The 23,079-nt window shown below is 42.5% G+C and overlaps 1 protein-coding gene across 1 annotated transcript; it reads left to right on the plus strand.

Annotated features, from left to right (window-relative positions):
- The first annotated feature begins 70 nt into the window (after positions 1–70).
- Positions 71–13,338, plus strand: LOC120441002 (iporin). The gene is made up of 10 exons (XM_039614584.1): positions 71–327; positions 5,021–6,419; positions 6,720–6,993; positions 7,084–8,088; positions 10,103–10,179; positions 10,282–10,456; positions 10,549–10,654; positions 10,739–10,785; positions 11,528–12,200; positions 12,322–13,338. Exons 2-10 carry the CDS (start codon positions 5,076–5,078, stop codon positions 12,431–12,433), a joined length of 3,813 nt encoding a protein of 1,270 aa, XP_039470518.1. The 5' UTR covers positions 71–327; positions 5,021–5,075; the 3' UTR covers positions 12,434–13,338.
- Positions 13,339–23,079: the final 9,741 nt, after the last annotated feature.

A 23,079-nucleotide genomic window follows, 5' to 3' on the forward strand; every position in this document is an offset into this window, starting at 1 on the left:
GCTAACCTGCTCGTGACGCAACAGCCCAGCTAGCCTGAGCGGTGGAAAAGCGGCGGCGTGGGGACCGCTGTGTCTGTCCGGGACTTCAATGCCGGAGCGGTTTCATATTACCTAGTATTTATTAATAGTTATAAATAAGAGGTTTTAACCGGAGGTATCGAAAAACATAGATGAAAACATTAGCTTTCATAATACGCCTTTGACGGCTGTAGTACGTCGAATAGTCTCGTCCATAATAATAAAAAAGTGCATGTTTTTGGACCAAACCGCATCCACATGAAGCACCTGCACGGATGGAGATCACCTTTAACTGATGGCTGTTTTCAAGTAGGTGCTGCTTTGAATGCGATTTGCGCTCCTGCTATGTTGCCTTTCATTCAGTGCTTGAGCTCCTGTCTTGTTCTCATATTTGGTCACTTCACATTTTCTTGTTTGTGGGTTTGCTATTTCTAGAAGCTGGCTACCTATGTGCCCTGCCTCTTGTTGTCTAACGTGTCCCACTTAAGCCACTTGGGATATTTCTTTGTCATTGTGTAAACGCACACAAACACCTGGCCGCCAGGTAAGATGCAGGTCAGACGTCATCTCTGATTCTCGAGATCCTCGTGAAACTTTCCCTTCACATTAACTGCAGACCACTATGAGCAGTCACTGATGTTGTCTCGTTACAGGGCATCATCGCTCTTAACAAGCACAAGCACAGTCTGGGCCTCTTTGCTTTCACGTAACCACAACTCCCATCCTTCAGGTTGATGGCTGACTTGACCTGACAGACATTTCCAGAGAAGCAGCTCAGTTAAACAGATCCATGTCCGTGCGCTCCAGTACGCAGAGGGCCGGTTTGTTTGGCATAGTTGTTTGTGATGCAATTTAGGTGCAAAGATGAGGAGTTGTATCTACTTTGCAGTGATTTTGTTGCAGACAAGTAGTCTGAAGTTCTGGCCTACATTCCTGTTATATTATAATACTGAAAATAAGGTGACTCCATGGAAACTAAACTAAAGGACTGATATTCACATAACGTTCCAAAATGTTGGCCAAATAACTTAAACTAATTTGTTTATTACAACTATGGATAATACTTTTAAAAATGAGGGTGGTGACAACATAACAATAGTTATATTTTTAATATAAGGTAGACAAGGGTTAGAAGTCAGAAGCAGCATATGCTGGGGTTTGGGTTACTGACACTTGATGTATAGATATGACTCGTGATAATTCAGGGGTTCAGTTGGTTTCTGAGACCCTCCACCACACATACCTGTACTGAAATTCATAAATACCTTTGTTTTCAGTATAGCTGTTGATACTAATATCAAATTTAGCTATAATATCTTACATGTTCCAAGACCATCAGGGAATGATCGCCCATGGACAAGGCTGTTATGGAACTGGGAAGTGGCAAAGCTTTCATTTCTAAATTAATGATGTCCTCATATCTAAGGAGCCAGAAATTATCTGCAACAAATGAAATGAAGAAAACAAAATTAGAAAAACATATTCAGGTTCATAATTTGTTGGACAAAAACAAATATTGTTGAAATTTGCCTCTGTACACCACCACAGTGGATTTCAAATCAGACAATCAATATGTGACTTTAAGAGACTTTAAGCTTTCATTCAAAAGGTTTACTTTTTTAATACACTGTCCTCATCTCCAGAGGCTCAAAATTAACTGGACAAACTAACATAATTTTAAAAAATAAGCATTATTTTTAACAGTTTGAAAATCCTCTGCAGTCAGCGACTGCCTGAAGTCTAGAACCCACGGTCACCACAAAAAACACTGTTTCCTCCCATAAGATGCTCTGCCAGGCTTTTACGGCCACCACCTCTCTCTGCCCTCACTTTTGTATTTAATAACTGAAAAGCTGAGATCAGGTTACAGACTTGGCCACTGAAGAATATCTAATTTCTTTGCCTTGACAGACTCTTGGGTTGCTTTCGGAGCATGCTTTGGGTTTTTATCCATGTGCAAAATTAAGCTCTGTCTGATCAATTTTGCAGCATTTAGTTGAATCTGAGCAGAGAGTGCAGGCCTACGCACTTCACAATTCATGCTCCTACTTCTATCAGCATTCACATCATCAATAAACACCAGTGACCCAGTTCCACTGGGAGCCATATATGCCCATGCAATAACATTGTCTCCACAAAAATTAGACAGGTGATGTGGTACATTTCAGATAATGAGCTGTTTCTCTCCTTCTCCAGACTTTTCTCTTACTATTATCATTCTGCTAAAAATTCATCTTGGTCTGTCCAAAATGTTTTTTTCCACAATTGTGCAGGCGCTATCAGATGTTTTCTGGCCGTCTAATCTGGCCTTCTCATTCTTGAGTGTAGCCAGTGGTTTGTGTCTTGTTGTAACCTCTGAATTTACATTTATGCAGGCATTTCTTGATTGCACACTTTAACCAACTCCTAAAGTTGTTGCTGTGTCTCTCTCTCTCTCACACACACACACACACACACACCTTACTATCCATGACACCTCTTTTTATCAACATGGGGTAAAATATATAAAATATGAGTACAACACTTTGAATCAACTTTGTCATGATATAACAAGGGAGAAAGCCTCACCTGGCCATGAAACTGTCGGTCAATTGAAACAATCAGTTTTGAAAACCAAGTTTATTACAAAGAGTTGAAGTGTGACTTGCACTAAAAACTTATAATTTAATATAGTCATACAAAAATATTTACCAGAAAAATGATTTTGTGTCATATGACGTGATATATGTCATATATGTTATGTGGAATAACCCATGTAAGCACTGAAATACACAGAATGTGCTTTAATCAAAGATAACTAGTCTATATATTGGTGATAACTGTATGCCTTTTACCTTATGGCCAGGTGTGACATGTATATTTGTATGTAAATTATGAGTTTTTGAATGACTTAGTTCATCAGAGAGTACATATCATTGAAAGTAAAAAATATATATTTTGTATTACCTGCATTATAATTGTAAATTTCTGTTCATACTGTGTAATGTTGTTTTATGAGCACTGCTGTCCTGCAACTGTTATTTCAGTCCCCTAAGTGAATTTTAGCCATAATATAAAAAGTTAAACCTAAAAAAAAATTAAAACTCCTACAGAAACAAAAAAGTTTATGATTGTTATTTTGTTCTGTAAATGTTGAATTATATTACATTACAGTTACATTACAGTGTTTTTAAAAAGCGTCCGTGAAATCCAAATCTGTGTAATCTGTCCCAATGGACGGTTTTGGAAAATGTAAAAATTGTAATGAACTTATTAATTGCTTACATTTTTCAGTAATATGAACTCCTGTTCCTCCTGTAGTGATGATAGGATTATACAGGAGTGAAAACGGTTAGAAAATTGAAAGTATTTCTAGATATAGACAAGATGCTTGACTATAAAACATTAATGTGCAGTTACAAAATCTCCACATGTGGAGGATTTGTCCCTTCTTACTGGGATTCCACTGTGTGTGTGCATATGTGTGTGTGTGCATGTATGTGTGTGTGTGTGTGTGTGTGTTCATCTATCCCTGGTTGTTAATCAGGTTTTGTCAATAGATCACACATTAAATGACAAAAATATTTTAAGAAGGCTTCGCTACGGGACGTCTTTCACCCGTTCTTATGGTGTCAGCTATTTAAAAATATTGACTGTGGTAAATTGAGTTTGACACCTCTGATATATAAAGCCTGTATCTGAGCCAGTATCATAAAAATTGGTATTTTAAATATATTTCTCTGTGAACCTCTGCAATCAAATTTCAAATACAGAAAATAATAGATCTAAAAAAAACTTAATAGCTAATCAGTAACACATTACACATTTAAATGTGAAACAGCGCGCTCATATCTGTAAGTTCTTAACTCTTGAAAGTTTTCACTGCGCGTGTTATATGAGTCAGGATAGAAATATAAACTGAAGGCTTTATAGGTTAGTGAAGGCCTATAACTGCAAGATGGTATTCATAGCCACTCATCCATCAACATAATCTTCATTACTGACTGAGTTAATGTGGGTGAGGAACATCAGACACTCGTTTTGTCTTCAAGAAGCTACTTCAGTTGCCCCTAAACCGCAATTCTACTTTGTTCTTTATTTTTCCAATTTCAGTCTAGTTTAAAATCATGAAACAACACTACAGCTTTTCTTCTATGACTGAACATCATTAGCGCTCACCACTGGATGAATATTTTATATGTAGTTTGCACTTGTTTGAATTTATGTTTTTTTGTCCCCATTATTTTATTGCATAAAGGGGAGATGACCCTTATTGTTCTTTTTGTGGGTGTCTTTTTTTAAATGAGTGTGTGCAAAGTCAGCGGCACTGCACGTGAACATGATGGAACACTTTCAATTAACTAAAGTGATGTGAAAGTGTATTTACTCTTAGGAGTGCTAGCGGAGCAACTCTGCAGTGCAGCTGCCCTAGTTACAGAGCAGCTGGATGACTGTGAGTGACTGTGGTTGGCCCAGGCTGAGAGAGGAGGAGTTTGTTATGGTTGACTGAATTATGGAGTGTAGGCTGCTAGAAGCAGACTTGGATGGCAGGACCGGTGGGGCAAATTGAGGGAGAAGACTGTGGCAGCAGTAGCCTGCAGATGTGTTTTAAGTTTTTATCTTTTTCTTTTACTCCAGATTTGAAAATGCATTTTTTAAAATTAACCACTAAAATGTTTAAATAGGCCCCTGAGCTGCATATACAGTTGGAAAATCCACTTGATAAACATTTGCTGTTTTCTCTTTAATATGTTCATGTCTTAAAGCATTGAGCTGCAGTGATCAATGAGGTAGAAAAACAGACATAATGAGAAGCACGTATGCAGTATTAAACACATCCTCATGCAAATGGCAACAGCAAATATATTTTTTAAAAGATGTCATTGTGCTTTGCACCAAACTCTAAACTTTTTCTGTTATGATTAATGCTTGTCAGTGTTAGCTGATGGCTTCCTGTTGTATCATTCTGAATGAATTTCTGCAGAATCCCTAAAATTTAATCTATTCTCTGTTACTCTTCCAGGATTAAATTGTAGGAACATGGAGACAGGTTTCCTTGTCCAGCCTTATCCAGAAGTATGATTGGAGCATCCAGCCTCTCTGGGGACACCTTGATAGCCTGCCACTTCCCCGTGGTGCAGCTTTCCACTTGGCAGCTTCCTGTCCAGGCCCTGTGCAGCTCTGCCAAGAGGCCTGGCCGGCTGTGCTCAGCAGGCCTGACTCGGGCCGTGTCCCTCCCAGAGCAAGAGTCGATCAACTGTGAACATGCCTTCACCGGCGACCGGAGACATTTTTCCAGCAGCTACAGCAGCCTCAACGAGGACCGGACGGAGGAGGAGGGAGGCAGCGACGGAAGCTGGAAGTACGAATCCACCTCGTCGCCTGAAGAGACGAGTTCCCACCAGAAGAAGGAAAGATCTACACCTAGAAGCAATCTGCGTTCACGCAACTCCTTCCTTCCCTGTACAGAGCTAAATGAGGATGAGGAGGATGAAGACAGTGATGGAGATAATCTGCACAGATACCATGAGGACTCTTCTTTTGTGCTGCATGGAAATTCCAATTGGCCGCTAAGTAATGTCGCCACAAATTACCCAATATACCCATTGCCTCACGGGAACCTGGACAGTGAATGGGGCAATGAGGGAACTATGCTGGTTAGTGAGAGTGATCAGGAGTGGCTCTCTAACCAGTCCAACCAGATGGACTCACTGCCACCTGAATGCCAGTGCTGTCACATGAGCAGATCTGGCATCACGATGTTGGCTTGTTTGGAGAAGGACTCAGACAGACTGGGGGATAACATGTCCTGCTGCCTCCACGGCCAACGCAAATGTTCCCCAGAGCTTCTTTCCAACAACCACACAGAGTATGTCAGTGACTCTTCCTGTAACAGTTCTGATGGCATCTTGGTTAACTTCTGCACTATGTACAACAGGAGCAACAATCCTGCCACACCTCATGATCTTAGCAGTCCTGCAGTTCACCCCTCTGGGTCATCAGAGGGATGTGTATTCCTCAACCTCCAACCTGTCCCCCAAAGTCAGAATGAGGAAGTCAAACTTGATAGCATGACGGTTTACTCTCCTCCGAAAGAGGAGGTTGACATGCCGCTTTCTGCTTCCCGCCTGTCCCCTCGGGGCCTTGACTCTAACTGCAATCTGTACTCACTAGAGGAGCTACCTGCAGGGCTCTCCTCTCTAGAGGTATCAGACCTGACTGCGTGTCTTCAAAGCCAGGCCACCCTGGCCATGGGGACCAACCAGAAGTACTACAAGCTTGTGACTTGTGACCTTTCTTCCCAGTCACCCAGCCCGGCCTGGTCCAGTGTCACCAGCTGCCCCGAAGGTCAGAGCAGAGGCAGCCCCTTCCTTCTCAGTTTTGATCAGAAGAAAGAAGGGCAGCAGAATGGAATTAAGAAGGTAAATACAAACTTTATAGTGTTTAGATGATTAAAAAAAAAAGATTTAGAAGTACTGTTTTTAGATCTCTGATTTTAATGTGATCTGCAAATAGAAGAAATGGCAAATGACTCAATTAAATTATGTACTAATGTTTTATATATCAGTTATACAGCTTTCATAACAGTAATGAACTTTGCTGTTGCACTCAATGTTCCCTTTTGACAATCTGACCACCTTTTGGGAACAGCATTTATAAACTTGATGGATTATTGTCATTAAAACTGAGCAGTTTTTCCTTGCTTTTTCTCTTCCTGTCAGGAGAAAGAGGACCAGCAAAAGGAGACGGGTGTTCAGTTTGACTGTTCTCACTTTCAGATCCAAGATTACCAGGTTGCAACCACCTCCACTGACAAAGCCCTCTGCCGAAAGAAACAGGCAGATAGCATCCAGAACCTCTCCCACACGCCTTGCTCGCTGTGCCCCAGCCAGTGTGGCCCACATAGCAGTAAATGCCAAGACGCAAGAGTGGCAACCACACAGCCATCTGTGATGCAGGACCAGGAGCACAACAATCCCTGTGATACTGAGAAGGGTAAGGCAGTGGCTAATAGAAAAATCCAGTTCTTTTGCTTTGTGTCTGTGATTTAGAGTGAAAAATCTTTATCTTACATGTCCTTCTCAGGACCAAGTCCAGATGTGGTGCGCTACAGTAAAGCCCAGAGGCCAACCTCGCTGCCCATCCAGCCCTTTGTTCTGGCTCCTGCAGGAAAGCTGCAGCCCCCGTCCCAGCCCCTCGGCTGCCTTCTAGAGCAGTATCTAAATAAAAAGAGCAGTAAGACTGATAACACGCAGCCGGCCTTCAGTTTCAAAGGCAAAAGCAGCCAAAGTTTTTCTGATTTTCACCCATCACCGACGGACAACCACTGCTCCATCTTCCTAGAGGCTCCGTCTAGCTCTGATACCTGCTCCACCTGCACACCAAGCCCAGAGTGCTTCATCCGCACACGTTCATGGAATCAGTTGGGCGAAAGCCAAGACTGCACCGGTCCGTGCACATCAAACAGCAGCCTGGATTCACATCATACTAGTTGTCCCACAGAGGCTCAAGAGCAAGAAAAAGCAGGCCCACACTCAGGCAGAACTCAGGCTAACACTTTGCTCAGTCTTGTCTCGGCTCCAAATCGATCCAGTCTCGTTAGGATTCCCACCTACCAGGACTTGATCAGTCTCACCTCTGAGCAAAGCCAAGTGCGCGCCAAGCCTAAAAGTGCTAATCATTCCTTTAACACCACCTACCGTTCAATATTCTCTCAAACACCACCCACTTTAACCATCACCACTGACACCCACCACCCAAACTCGCAGGTGTCTGTTTCTCCTCCCAAAACCTCGCTGCCACAGGTAAAGCTCCCACAGTGTGGAGCCGCACCTGCAGCTGACTCGGGCTTTTTTCACTCTAGTTTCACAGCTGCCCTCTCCTCAGTGGCTCCTCTCTCCTCTCTGAGTTCTCTCTTCTCCTTGGCCGCTTCAAGGCTGCAAATCCAGGACTCTGCTGGACACAGTTCGAAGCCAAATCAGAGTCATCACAGTGAGTCTCTGATCCTGAGCGACAGGCCGCCCACAGAGTTCAACCTCTCACCCGATACGTCTTATGAGTCCATGTCTATCAGCCATCTTCAGAGGAGAGGTGAGCCTCAGCTGATGGCTGATAAATGATATGAAATGCTGTCAATAAATTGTAATTGGAATGTAGTAAAAGTGACTGGATTGTCTAGCCGGTGATGAGCTGTTAAGAGCAGCAATAAAAACTCACAGTGCTGCAGCAGTGCTTTCAATACCCTGAAGGGGCTTCCTCTCAAACATGACCTATTTTTAACTCTCCCAGCACAGGATTGGCTGAGCCGTCCTCTCTGTAGCCTATGTGTGCGCGACTGCGGGACAAAAGAGAGAAGGATGCAGTAGAAACCGTGTTAATGATCTATATTGCAATCACTTTGTTTTAGTGCTATCATATAAGTTGCTTGGTGTAAATATAGTTATATAAATGTAAACCATTTCCAATAAGGTAAAGATTAGTAATAGAGGAGGCATTTGCACAACTGCAAAAAGTCTGTGTGGTGCAGCACTGCAGGCAGCATCAACATGCATAAAGAATTTACTGTGACATTTGCAGAGGCTAGCCAGTATGAGAGATGAAGAAGAGAGACAGGGTGAAGCAAGTCATTGAGGACCGCTGCTGAAATGGAAAAAACGACTCTTTCATCTTTAGTTCCCTTCGACATTTGCATTCCTGAAATATGATAATGAACCCCGAAACCCGGCTCTCCTATGACTGTGTATTGACCCAGTTAGTGAACACTTTCTTGAAACACACGCTGATAGTCTAGTGTCATAATTTTAACCGGATAATACTCGGAAAATCCTAAAGCAAGCTGACTTATACCAAAACCTACCTAGAACTATCCATCACCAGAGTTTTAATTCATCAATTAAAAGAAGATAGGGCTTTTTGGAAAATAATCTACATAGAGAGACAGCAATGCGGCAAATCAGTTGCACTAGGGGGGAAACAGTTGGCCAGTGTAAAATCTGAAATTGAGGACTGAAATTTAAAAAAAAAAAAACTCCAGCCATCCATTTTTCTTTTCCTTATCCAATTCAGGATTGTGGAGGGGTTGGAGCCTGTTCCTGCTAAGAGGCAGAGGTAGCCCTGGTCAGGTTGCCAGTCTCTCCAGGCCAGTCCCAGTCTTACAGGGCTAGTGGAGCTGTGTCTAGCTGTTAGAAAGCTTAAGCTTCCTGAATTAGTTTTTGAATTTCACTTTAACACATTTTGAACACTGTCAGAATCCTTAACTTTCCGTAAATACGCTCACTGGCCACCTTATTAGTTACAGCTTGCCTTTAATTCTTCGTCTCATGGATTCGACGAGGTGTGGGAAACATTCCTCTGAGATTTTGATCAATATTGATATAATAGCAACATGCTGCAGATTTGTTGGCTGCACATGATGTGAATCTCCAGTTCTACCACATGCCAAACATCTATTGGACTGAGATCAGGTGACTGTGGAGGCCATTTGAGTACAGTGAACTTACTGTCATGTTCAAGAAACCAGTCTGAGACGATTTGAGCTTCGTGACATGATGGCATCATGGTCAGCAACAGCGTGTGCCAAGAAAATACCTCCCATACGTTGCACAACCAGCAACAGCCTGAATTGTTGATACAAGGCAGGCCAAAGTTTTGGCCAAATACCCTACCTTCTGAATGTCGCAGCAAACCAGGCAACAGTTTTCCAATTTTCTGTTGTCCAATTTTGGTGAGTTCTTGTGAATTGTAGGCTCCCTTTTACTGTTAGAAAGTGCTATTAAAGTTGCTATTTAAGTTACTGACATTGTCCATTTCCACATGTCTGAATGTATTGTTACTGCCATGCAACAGGCTGATTGGATGGCAGTCAAAAAGTTGCACCAAAGTGTCCAGTGAGTGTATATCAGCCTAAAACTGACAGTTTCTGGGTGTTACTCATGGGTTGGTCATGCATCGCACCACACATCAGCTTTAACTAGCAATGAAATCGACAGAGACACCTTAACACCACACCAGTTAATGCTCTTGAACAAGTATAAAGTATAAAGTTGTCAGATTTGGCATCTGAATAAAATTCATCCTGTCCAACTTGCTTGTTTGATGTCTCCAGGGTTGCTGAGGTCTGTGAGCAGGGCGGTGGATCTGATTATGGCTCATTTTGGCAGTAGCAGAGATCCTGAAGAAAAGGTATTTTGCTGAACTTAGACATTGACTTGTCACGATATAAATGTGCCAGCAGGTATATTGTGTAAGCAGAAAATATAATGTCTAACATTTCCTCTGGCACAGATGCGCCTGGGGAACAGTTCTTACAGTCCTACAATCGCTGGTCTGGTTCTGGAACACTTGTGTCCAGCGATCCAGGATATTCTAGAGGACGGTCTTAGGGATCACAAACTCGATTTTATAATCGGACAACGCCGCAACCACGCCTGGAGTGTGGTCGAAACCTCTACTAGGATTGGTAGGCTCAAGTGTCTCATCAGTTTGCCCAAGCAGGATTATGTGCTGTTCTGTGGTCTTTGATATAGCTTTTATAATCTCTGTTTAACACAGGTCCATCCACCAGAGTTCTTCACAGTCTGGTTTCCAAAATCAGACGCTGTCCCCAGCTCACCAGCCACTGCATGAAACTGAGAGCCTTCATCATGGGCCTGCTTAAGTAAATACCTTTGATGCTACTAATGAGGCAGATGTGTGAACAACATAACCTTTAATGTTCTCTTGGTTGTTTCTTCTCTTACAGCTTGAGAGCTTTGGAGTTCTGGCTCTGTCATCTTCAGAGTCAAAAAGGTGAGCGCACAGGCAATTTATAGTTCTTTATTTCTGCCTCCAGGGAGCCATAACTCAGCTTGTGCACCACTTTCGCTGACACTCAGTGAGCTTAACAACTAAATGGATTGCAATAAATCTTGAAATAACATAATCTCCCACCTGTATCCTGCTTTTTTTTTACTCCTCAATACTTTCAGTCTGTTGTCTGTGTTCTTTGGATTTAGCACCAATTAGGGAACGCTATCAGTCTAACGACCTAAAGTGAGGTTAACCAGCTAAACAGCTGTTAGCTTATCAAAAACTTGTCAGTAGTTATCTATAGTACAATAGCAAGCTTTCTGGATGCTGATTTGCTGTTAAACATGTGCAAAAGGAAAAGTCAGACTCACCATTATTACCACTGCCTGTGTGACCATGTTTGCGTACCAATTTGAGCTCCTGTCGCTTTAAGGCTGTCTCCCTAGAAGTTCAGTTTTTCTGACTGGCTGCCCCTCGCCAGGAATGTCGGGTCAGTAGAAAAAATGTTGGAGAATTTGTGTTTGGAGTCTTTCTGAAGCATACCAGGACTAGATTTATCTTATTATTTGAAACTTTATGCATGACAAATATGAGCATCCGACTTTAAATAAGGTGACACATAATACAGCTTTTTAAATGCTCTAGTCCAAAGTACCCATGATAAAAACTGAACCCAATCTGTAAACATATTATTGTTTATGTGTGGATCTTTGTGTGATCACATCCTTTACTTTCTTCATAGATGTTGTGACAACCTACTACCATTCTTGGGGGTTCCTGTCTATGTCCCTGGGTCGCTGTCAGCCTTTGTTTCAGGAGCTGCTGCTTCTCCTGCAGCCACTCTCTGTGTTGCCCTTTGACCTCAACTTGCTTCTGGAGCCCCGACTGTTACGTCACAGACAACTGTGTTCAGAGGAGCAGGCTCTCTCCCCACCTCAACCATGCTCAGCACTTTTAGCAACCAGCTGGCCAAGACTGCAAGGCGACAAAAAGGAAGGCTTCAGCTACCACAGTCAGATTTCACACCAGATTGATTTGCACCACCAAGAGTCTCTCAGCTCTCACAGTTCAAGTTGCTACAAGCAACAGTATGGTTGTATGCAGACCAGCAGGAGTCCAGTGTTAGCTCCTATTCCAGAGTGGTGCCCTAAGGAGCCTGACGTTGTAGATGGTGTGGCTGGAATAGAGGACTGTAGCCAAAATCATACAGATACTTGGTTTCAAATAAGTATGGACAGCAAGAAAGAAGAAACAAAGGTGGAAAAAGACTGTGGCATCCCAAATCCACCTACTACCGTACAGGCACAAAGTCCATGTCGGGGTGGGCTTCGCTGGGCTAAACTGTTTGGAGCAACTGGTACTTCATCCACACTGGGAGCAATTTCTGACAGTTACACAGGAGCACAAACCACAAAGTAAGAACCAATGAGTGAATGAGCGAGTAATCCTGAGTAGGTTTTTTTCTTTGTGAGGATACTATCCAGACAGCATGTTACTCTACTCATGAGTATTATCTCTTTATCATTTGTTTTGAAGGCACAGGCGACCATCACAGTGGCTACATTTGGACCGAGCACAGCTTGGACTCTTGGCTCAATCCATCAGGACCATGAAGCTAGGAGGAGCTCAAACAGACAAGGACTGCTGAAAACTAAACCCTCCATGGGGGAGAGCCAGACTGCGGATTATTTACTGTAAGAACAAAAGTCTTAACTGGATGAAAGTGCAGCTCTTAGCCATGCTGCAGAACTGATAAGAAAGCACAAAAACGCAAGATTAACAGCTTTGGCTCTTACTCAGCAAGCTTTACATTACACCAACTGTTGTGAATCCAAGCAATGTTTTTGTGTTCTTGCTGAGTACCTGTTAAATATCAGCTTATCACCATGTTGTGCTTTTAAAACAAATTAGCGCTATGGACCGGGGAGGGTGTAGCATCACAAAGTGTAGCATAACAGCAAAAAAAGACTCTAGTTTAAGTGGCAGATCTTCACATCAGACTAATAATGTGTCAATGTATAAATTAGTTATTGATGTATGCAGAAACATGTGTTACATATAGCGTTTATGAAATTATAAATGAGAGGAAAAGACCTAGTGATGCTGATATAACAGCTCTCTAACTAGTTATTAAAATTCGAGTTAGATATGCACTCATGTCATAAGCTACACCTGTTCAACTGCTTGTTGTTGCACATCTAATCAGCCAATCACATGCAAGCAACCCAGTGCATTTAGGCATGTAGACATGGTCAGGATGACCTGCTGAAGTTCAAACTGAGCATGAGAATTGGTGCTAAAAAGGCTAGGCTGGGTAATCTAGAAACTGGTTTACTGTTTCTAAAATACAGAGAATGGTCAAAAAAAGGCCAGGTGAGCATGGCCATACTGCTTTGAGGAAAGCAACAGTGACTCAAATAAGCATTTGTCACAATCAAGGTTTGCAGAAGAGCATGAATGCACAGCACATCAAACCTTGGACCCTGACACTCCTGTCAGCTAAGAACAAGAAATGGAGGCTACAGTTAACACAGACTTACCAAAATCAGACAACAGAACACATGACACATAACATTTGAAGCAGATGAGCTACAGCAGGGAAAATTACACCAGGTGTCACTCCTGTCAGCTAAGAAACAGGAAAGTGAAGCTACAATTCACATGGGCTCCGCAAAATTAGAAAACAGAAGATTTAAAAAAACATTGCCTTGTCTAAAGAGTGTCGATTTCTGTAGGGTCAGAACTTGGCATAAATAACATGAAAGCATGGATTCATCCTGTCTTGAATCAACAGTTCAGGTTATTGATGGTGTGATGCCGTGGGGGATATTTTCTTAGCATACTTTGGGCTCCTCAGGAGTAACCGAGCATCATTTAAACACCACACCCACCTGAGTGTTGTTGCTGATGATGCCCATCCCTTTATGACCTCATTATGATTCACATCATGGATGTGCAGCTGAAAAATCTGCATCCATAGTCATGTTGATACGAACTAAAATTTCCAAGCAATGTTTCCAGCAACTTGTTGAATCTATGCCATAAAGAATTAAGGATGTTCTGAAGTCAAAAGGGGGTCCAACCCAGTGTAGCAAGGTGTACCTAACTGCATACTAAATGGTTTAGATTCGGTTTGAGCATGTGCAGTGACAAATCTTCTAAGAGCCAGTTAGTGTGTTTGCAACCTGCAGATTGTCGCTCAGTAGGTTGCTTGGTCTGAGGTTTCAAAAAGGGAGTACAGCAACTGGTTCTTTTTTTTCTGTGTAATTTTGTAATTTTTGCTATTAGTTGTCAGATACGACTTGATAAATATGATCAGGCAAACAAAATTACTTATCTATTTCTAAAAAGATGGGAAACTATGTAAAATCTTAAAACAACAACAACAATAACAACAAAAAAAAAAGGAATAAAATTACCTGCAAACAGTTTAACCCTTCATTTACCCGAAAATAGAACAAGACAACATCAAATCCGCTGAAAAGCAAACAAAAAACAAAAAAACCCCAAACTGCTCTGTTCCCAAATGCTTGGAAATGCTGTTAAAAGAAGATATAATGCAACAGAGTTTAACAAATCCCTGTGTGATCTTTAAAAAAAATTAAAAAGTGTAACTGGCATTAAATCAAAATCCTCTGCAGCATTGCAATGTTTAATATGTTGGCTTTGTACCTAATACCAAATTTAAATGATGTGCATGTTATCGGATTCTGGTTTTTGTTTACATTTTACTCACTTTTTTCTCTTTTTTCTTATAAACAAGAGAAGTGTGTTTAAGCCAAAATCTTTTCCAGGAAATAGTTTGATGAGCAAGATAGATGAGCAAGGGCCACTGCCCCTATCTGGTTTGTGGACTAACCATGATTAGGTGATTATGTTTCTCCTGCAAGCTGATGTCATTCATAAAATGTGAATTTGCTGTAGACCGTTGGACATTCTTGTGGTTCAAAACTTCCCGTTTCTCACATTACTTTCCGTCGCTGCTTGGCCTTGTCATTTTATTGATGGAAAAAAAAAGAAAAGAAATAGATGCTTATCAGTGCCAGATACACCACACACGCACCAGCCTCCTGTAGTAGATTGTCATTGATGGTTTTATTCCCAGTAACTTGCCTTTCTTCTCCATATTCACAGCATGGATTTACTGTAAATGCATGTCGAGTCAGCAAAAGTACAGAAGGTCGTCCTGTCTTTATTGGATCTCTCAACTTCCTTTCGCTGCTTTTCTCCCCTTTGATGTTTTTACAGGTGCAGATTTTATTATGGACATTTTCTGGCATGGAACTTTTAAATGTGTAGAGCTGTTTGGGTAATACTGTAGCATGCCTTCAGGTCTTCCAGTGATGTTAAACACATAAGCCACCTTGTGGCCGTTTCAGGTATTTATCTCTGTGTCGGGTATACTTTGATTGACTGGTAGTGAGATAAGATGGAAGAACATGGAGGAAAATGTGACTTTCATTAAATAGTATGAGGTCTGTTAAGGTTTTCCTTCTTTCTATAGTTTTTCTTTCCCGCTGAATGCTTCCTCTAATGCCCAGTGACAATCAACCTGTTAATAAAGACTTGACATCTTCACATGTATTCACCCTTGTCTTTTTTGTGTCTTTACATTTAACTACTTGTGATTTGAAAGGACTTGACTAATTTTACAACTTCATCATGCTGGTTATGATCATTTTATTGGGATTTGTGGTATTTTTTTGACTTGCTGCTCTTTTCCAGTGCAATCTGGGTATGTCCACACAGGAAAAGGTACCCTGTAGGATGGTGTGGGGTTAGACATATCCCGCGTGGCCAATTACCTACAAATTCGTAGACTCCACCAAATGCGGCCGACAAATGCGCCCTCCTATTCCCCAGATTTGAAGGATGGGTTGGGTGTATCCTTCGTGGTCCATGATATCCCAGAATTCATAGCGCGGCCCAGCCAATTCCAGTTTCCAACAATGGCAGCAGCTACTTAGTTTTAATATTACTCTTATTACTCTTTCTTTTACGCAAATCTGAAGGCTAGACCGTCCCATTTCACAGCCTTGCACTTCCGGCCTTCTCGGTCTTTGAAGAACCTGGCCCACGTAGACCATGAAGGCTGGGTCCTCCGAAGGATGCGGCCTATGAATTGGGACATAGCTAGAGTCTGCGCAGCAGTGACTTGGGGTGGTTTATTTGCTGATGGGTTTACCGCAACTGACGACTCATTACTGTGTTGGAGGCTTCTTTGCTAGCTAGTTAGCGATGCTACATACCTGTTACTCTAACAGTCTGTATTTTTGAATGATTCCTGTAAGACATGGCACCCACTATCAAATCAGTTTATCAAGATAAAGAGAAATATTTTGTATTTATTTGTACCGTATTTTTGGCACTATAAAGCGCACTTAAAATCCTTTAATTTTCTCAAAAATCGACAGTGCCCCTTATAATCCAGTGCGCCTTATGTATGAATTCTGGTTGTGGTTTAGGGCTGTGCGATATGACCAAAATCTCATATCCCGATATTAAGACATCTATCGTCTGATAACGATATAAAATCACAAAAATGTAACATTTTCTGTAAATTCTGTGAATCTCGGGCAGCTCGACTTGTGTGAAGTGTTTCCAGCTGGGCGTCGCGTACCTGGAGTCGAGTGTTTTAACTGATGCATGAAATGATACATTTTTAGACATAAGTTGTTACGGCCGCTGTTTTCTTTGTGAGTATTTATTACACAGCGTGCTGCGGGGAAAAGCCTGTTCTAACGTTTGAGGCTAACGTTTATTTTTTAGCACCTGACGGCTCTTTTTTGCTTCTCATCCGTAAATACTCTGCATCTTTCACGTGATTCAGTTTATTTTGAAAAGTCTCAACAGGATCTTGAGCTTTATTGTGAAAGGTTTATGTGGAAAATAAACAAGCGGACACGAGGTGGTTTTACCGTCGTTGTTGCTAACGACAACGCATAAAAACAAGCGCTTGTCCGTCTGTAGTGTGGTTATATTAAATATAAGAGAAAGAGAGAACTTTAGGAAATTAATATATCAAAATAATGAAAAATATTGCAGTAAACAGTTTATTTTACGACACCACGAAACAAACGATAGCGTAAAATGAAACGATAGACGTTTTTCTATCGTCATCCGATATATATCGTTATATCGAACAGCCCTATTGTGGTTACTGACCTCGAACCGATTTTATGTGCTACACGGTGCTCAAAAATCTGTCAAAAAATGTTTTAGTACGACTTTGGTAAGCCACACCGCTTGATGGATTTTCGGAGCATTAAGGCTACCGTAGTCAGGAGCCTCGCGGAGTAATCTGGGTCCAAAACTCAGTCCACTCAGTGTTGCCAATTTAGCAACTTTGTTGCTATATTTAGCGAGTTTTCAGACCCTTTTAGCGACTTTTTTTCTAAAAAGCAGCTAGGGACAAATCTGGCGACTATTTCTGGTGTTATTAGTGACTTATATGAGGACTTTTTGACTTAAGAGAACGTATTGCTCTTACGTCCAACAAGCAGTGGGTGTTGCCGTTGTTCTGGGAATCTATCCTACCTCACAAACCATCCTACACGCTGCCGTTCCCGTGCCAAAGCACTTACAGATGGGGGATAGTCCTCACGCAGCAGTCCCCCCCAGCTGCTTTCAGAGCAGTTCACCCCTACGCGTCCAAACTGCAAATGAATCGCGCATTAGCGAAGCCACTGCTCCCGCCCTGATTATAAGCAGGGTGGGAGCAGCGGTAAATGTACATTTTTCTTTGTCTAAAATAAATCAATGCACTAAAATACATCATTCCAATCATTGCAAACTTAGAAATCAGATGTCTTTGCAAAGCCTTAACTCCATCTTGTACATCCGATCTTGACTGAAGCTGTCTGGTGAGGCTTGTCCATTTTGATTGTTAATGTAGTTTGTCAACAATGTTATGGTTAAAAATGTTCAGCTTTTACTGTTAGTTTTTGTGGATCACAAGGTTTAAAACTACTTAAAAAGACATACACACAAAAGAAGTAACTCTGCCAGAGTGCCTATTTCGGGTCACCAATTATGCAAATTAGGCGACGAAGTCATATGGCGACTTCTAGCGACTTTTAGGACAGCCAATAGCAATTTTCCTTACTGAGGAGTTGGCAACACTGCGTCCGCTGCAGGTCCCAAAGTCAAACAAACACTGCGGCATCAATGAGAGTTAAAAACTGTCTAAATTCTTTCATCTTTAATCGAATGATCAGCATTGCTGCTTTACCAGGTGTAACAATTACATTAACATCCAGGCATCCATGAAAACAGAATGTATTAAATTTAACGGAGTTAGAAGTTAACAGGAAGTTAGCTCACTAGTTTCCACCTAAACATGATATACGATGTTCTGAGAGATTTCTGAAAAAATTAAAACGTATAGCTCTGCTATCACTTCCGAAATAAATGAAGACAGAAAACTAAACAACAGTGACTTTTGTAGGGTTACTGAAGTTGGGCTAGCTGGTGTATAATGATGTGCTACATGATTGCTAGCGACACAGCTATGTTAGCATAACATAAACACAGTGAAGCTGGAGGATGACTGCTAACTTTTTTCCACTCGATAAAAGTTAACGTGAGGGTTCCTGATAGTTAGGGACAAATGTAATCGCATGGCAGGATGCTGTAAATGGACCAAACTTCAGTCAGGAGAACAACTGAGATAATCCATCCACAATACGAGATTAGTCATTAATATGCTGTGTTGCCTCCCTAAGATGATGACCAGAGGGGCAACTGGTTTCCTGTTCAACGTGTGGTGCTGTGATAAAGAATAGAAAAAGGGACACACGTTGAGCTGATGTCAGTTTCACAACAGGAAGGTTTATTCTTCCTCTGTGCCCCAAAACGCTACTCGATACCACTGTGCGTAATGCGCCCTCTAGCGGCTGGATGCAGAATAGCATTGTAAATGACAGGTACAAAAATACAATCACAACAAAAACCTTTAGGGGGGGGGGGGCTGTTTTCCCCAGTTTATTTCTGATACCAGATTTTACTAGAAAGCTGTTTTCAACTCTCTACACTCTCCCCCACTTAAAAGAATGTCTCCTGACATTTGTTTCTTCATGTGTGGACCCATCAGTGTATGAGTGTGCAGTTATTGTGGTAGGATGGCTGGGAATAGATGGGGTGAAAGAATGATGGGACACCTTGTGTCAACATCCAGGGTTGCCTAGCCGAAAGGGTGTTCATATCTGCCCTCCAGTGACAGTATGATGGCTGACCCAGTGCGTTGTACGTGAGTCTTTCTGCTGGTCTCCCCCTCCTCTGTGACCTCCTTACAAAGTAATTTTCTCTATTTTCTCCATCCATTTCCTCCATGTCTTTTTCTGCTAACTCCTCAGCCTCCACAACATCTTGCTCTCCTCCATATTCTGGCCTGTCAAGAGGACAGAACTCTCTTGCTGTCGCATGTAGCTTGGGCTCACTTTGAGAATTCTGCTTTGGAATGACAGTTTCCTGTTGCTGAGGGTGCTCCTGTTGAATGGCAGGTCCTTGTTGTTGAGGGTTCACGAGTCTGTAGCATGGAATCTTGCTCCGGAGGCCATGGTGGTAGGTATAAATTTCTTCCTCATCAGAGCTACTTGTCGCTCTTTCATTGACATCTCTTACAGGTTGTCTTTGCCTTTTTGCTTTTGTCTTTTCTTCCACAGGAAGTTCTTCCTCAAAAGGTAAGTCGTTTACTGGTAGTAGGAGGTTTCTATGAAGAACCCGCATGGCTTTACTACCTCTCTCTGGCTGTACCTTATAGACAGGTCCATCTCCCAGTCTCTCCACCACGCGATGTACTACCTTCTCCCAATAGGCGTGCAGTTTTCCTGGCCCTATTCTCTCTGACAAATTTTTCACCAGTACTCTGTCACCTGGCTGGAGAGTGATACCTCTTACATGTCTGTCGTACTGCTTTTTGCTTTTGGCTGTGGACTGTCGGCTGTTATTTGCAGATATTTGGTAAGCGACTCGCATCCTCTCGGCCCACTTTTGAACAAACGTTTGGTGGTTTTGTGCCTCAGTGTCTTTCCCTTGGTGAAAAAGTAGGTCAACTGGTAGCCGTGGAGCCCTGCCATACAAGAGAAAAAATGGAGAGTACCCTGTTGCGTCATGTCTTGTGCAATTGTACGCATGCACGATCTGAGGCAGATGATCTTTCCATTCACTCTTTTTCTCTTCTTGTAGGGTGTGCAGCATTTGGAGAAGTGTGCGATTTAATCGCTCCACTGGATTGCACTGAGGATGATAAGGAGTGGTGCGTGAGTGTGCAATTCCTGATAGTTGTTGCAGTCTTTGGAACAGGCTGTTTTCAAACTCACGTCCTTGGTCGTGATGCAACTTCTCTGGATACCCAAAGCGAGGAATAAAGTCCTGAAATATCTTTTCAGCAGCTGTCTTTCCTGATTTATTTCTCGTTGGGTATGCCTGCGCAAAGCGCGTGAAGTGATCAACAAGGACAAGGATATACTCATATCCTCCTTTGCTTGGCTCCAAGTGCAAATAGTCAATAGAGACCAACTCAAAAGGTGCACTGGTGGTGAGGGATCCCATTGGAGCTCTCTGCTGGATATTGGGGTGCTTCTGTTTAATACACTGGCATTTTTTTGTCACGTATTCTTCCACATCTTGCTGCATGTACGGCCAATAGAACCGTTCTCGGGCAAGATGGATCACCTTTTTCAGAACCTACATGCCCCATGTCGTCATGTAAGCTTTTCAGTATCATGCTTTTTATTTGTTTTTGTTTTTAATGTCTCTGTAAAGCACTTTGAATCACCTTGTTGTTGAATTGTGCTATATAAATAAACTTGCCTTGCCTTGCCTTACCACTGATTTGAGCTGTTCAGGGAGGACCAGTTGTCGGTTTTCGTTTGTTTTTTGGTAGAGTAGTCCATTTTCTACTTCTAACTTGCTCCACTCATAGAGCAGTCTCTTTGTCTGTTTATACATTGTTTTTTTCTCTTTTTCATTTGGAGTCCAAGCTCTCAGTTTCAAAGAAATAACTTCTTTAATAGCTGGATCTGCTTGTTGTGCAGCTCTAATATCTCTGGGAATGATGCCTGAAACACTATTGTGTGGTATAGCATTTCCATCATCACCATTTAGTTGCAATGCAGCCACCCAGGGAACATCATCGTTTTGCACCATTTTTGTCCCCTGCCACATGGCAGAGACCACCTCCGGTGACACTGTCTCTGTATGGTCATTCATCTGCTGCTGCAGGTTCACGGGATACCTGGACAACATATCGGCATCAGCGTTCCTCTTTCCTGGTCTATACTTAATGTCAAAATGGAAATCCGCCAACTCCCCAACCTATCTGTGACCCACAGCATTTAGTCTTGCTGAACTCAGGATGTAGGTCAAGGGGTTATTATCGGTATAGATCGTGAAAGTTGGTGCATAATACAGGTAATCCCGGAACTTGTCGCAAATAGCCCATTTAAGTGCCAGGAACTCAAGTTTGCCTGAGTGCAGGTGATAGTTCCTCTCTGCAGGTGTTAAGGTCCTGGAGCTGTACCCAATGACACGCAGTTTGTTGTTTTGGCGTTGGTATAATACAGCTCCCAGACCTTCGTTTGAAGCGTCTGTGTGTAACACAAACGGAAGATCAAAATCTGGGTAGGCCAGGATGGGGGGGTTTGTCAACATATCCACCAACCTGGACACCACGTTCTGATGTTCAGCAGTCCAAGTGACAGGTGAGCGAGAGGGAAGTTGCCCCTTGTTCCCTTTGGTCGCTGGACTTTTTCCCTTAACAGTCTGAGGCTTAATGGCATGACCTGTCTCAGCTGGGCTTTGGAGAATTTCAAACAAGGGCCTCGCCAGTCGTGAAAAGTCTTGGATAAAGGACCGGTAGTAGCTGAGAAATCCAAGCAATGTCCGGACCTCTCCGACTGTGCGAGGCTTCTTGTCTTTCAGGGCCAGAACTGCTTCCAGATCCTTTGGATCGATCTGAATCCCTTCTCCTGACACCACTCGCCCGATGTACCGAATTCGTCTCTTAAAGAGCTCACATTTTGCTGGACGAAGCTTAATGCCGTGTTGTCGCATCCGGTGGAACACTTGTCTTAGGTGATCTACATGTTCGTCAAACGTTTTGGAATAGCAAAGGACATCATCCAAATACGGCACGCAACACTCGTCTCTGATGCCCTCTAACATACCTCCATGCACCTCTGAAAGGCGGCTGGTGCATTCGTCAGTCCAAAGGGTATTCGTACCCATTTGTAGAGTCCCCAGGGTGTGCTAAAGGCAGTTAGATGTCTTGACTCCTCACTCACAAACCCTTGATGGTACGCACTCCCTTGGTCCAAGATGGAGAACCATGAATTGCCTCCTAGGCTGTCCAACAAATCCTGGATCTGTGGGAGTGGATGACGATCTGGAACGGTTTTGCGGTTAAGCTCACGGAAGTCAACACACAGGTGAAGACTGTTGTCTTTTTTTCGCACACACACTACAGGTGAGGAATGGGCAGAAACAGACTTCCTAATCCACTCCCTGTTTAGCAGATTTTGAATATACTCCTTCACCTCTTTAAACAGTGGCCGTGGAATGGAATTGTAGCTTTTTTGAACTGGAGTGTCGTCAGTCGTATTGATTTTGAGCTGTAAGCCAGGGATACACCCAGTGTCTCCTTCATCACGAGCAAACACGTCTGATTCCTCATAAAGCATTTGCTGTACCATGCTCTGGTCAGACTCAGGCAGGTGATCTAAATCAACATTTGGATGCCATCTTTCCTCCACACTGCCAGCCCGGCCATTTTCCTTCCCATTACTTTGTTCTTCACTGGTTGGACTTGTTTGGGTAGCGCACAGAAGGGTGTCATTGTGTGGTTCTCCAGGCCCCTGCATAGTTGGATGGATGTTTACAGGCGTGCTTTCAACAATTTCTTCAATGAATCCTAACACGGCTTTTGGAGGTAAAAAAACATCATGCCTTGCTGAATTCTGGATTGGTATTCTCACTATTTTTGAGGCGCCAGCCGGCACATTAACGAGCGCAGGAAATAACTCCAACCCATCTGGCAAGTGACAGTCTACATTCGGCTCAAACAACATGACTCCTCCTCCAGGAAAAGCTCTCATGCGGCATTTCACCTGACAGATCTGACTGCGGTGGATGGTGAGTCCCTTCTTTCCAACTCTTAATACTGGACATTCTGAATCTTCCAGGGGTTGCTTTGTGTGAACCACCAAAACAAGACTTTCAGCATTACTCTTCTGAATTCTCAAGGCTTCTGAAAGGAGACTCACCAAGTTGCCGTCATCTCTTTGATCACCATCC

Source organism: Oreochromis aureus, linkage group 7 (genome assembly GCF_013358895.1).
Source record: "Oreochromis aureus strain Israel breed Guangdong linkage group 7, ZZ_aureus, whole genome shotgun sequence".
In the NCBI taxonomy this organism is placed as follows: Eukaryota; Metazoa; Chordata; class Actinopteri; order Cichliformes; family Cichlidae; genus Oreochromis; species Oreochromis aureus.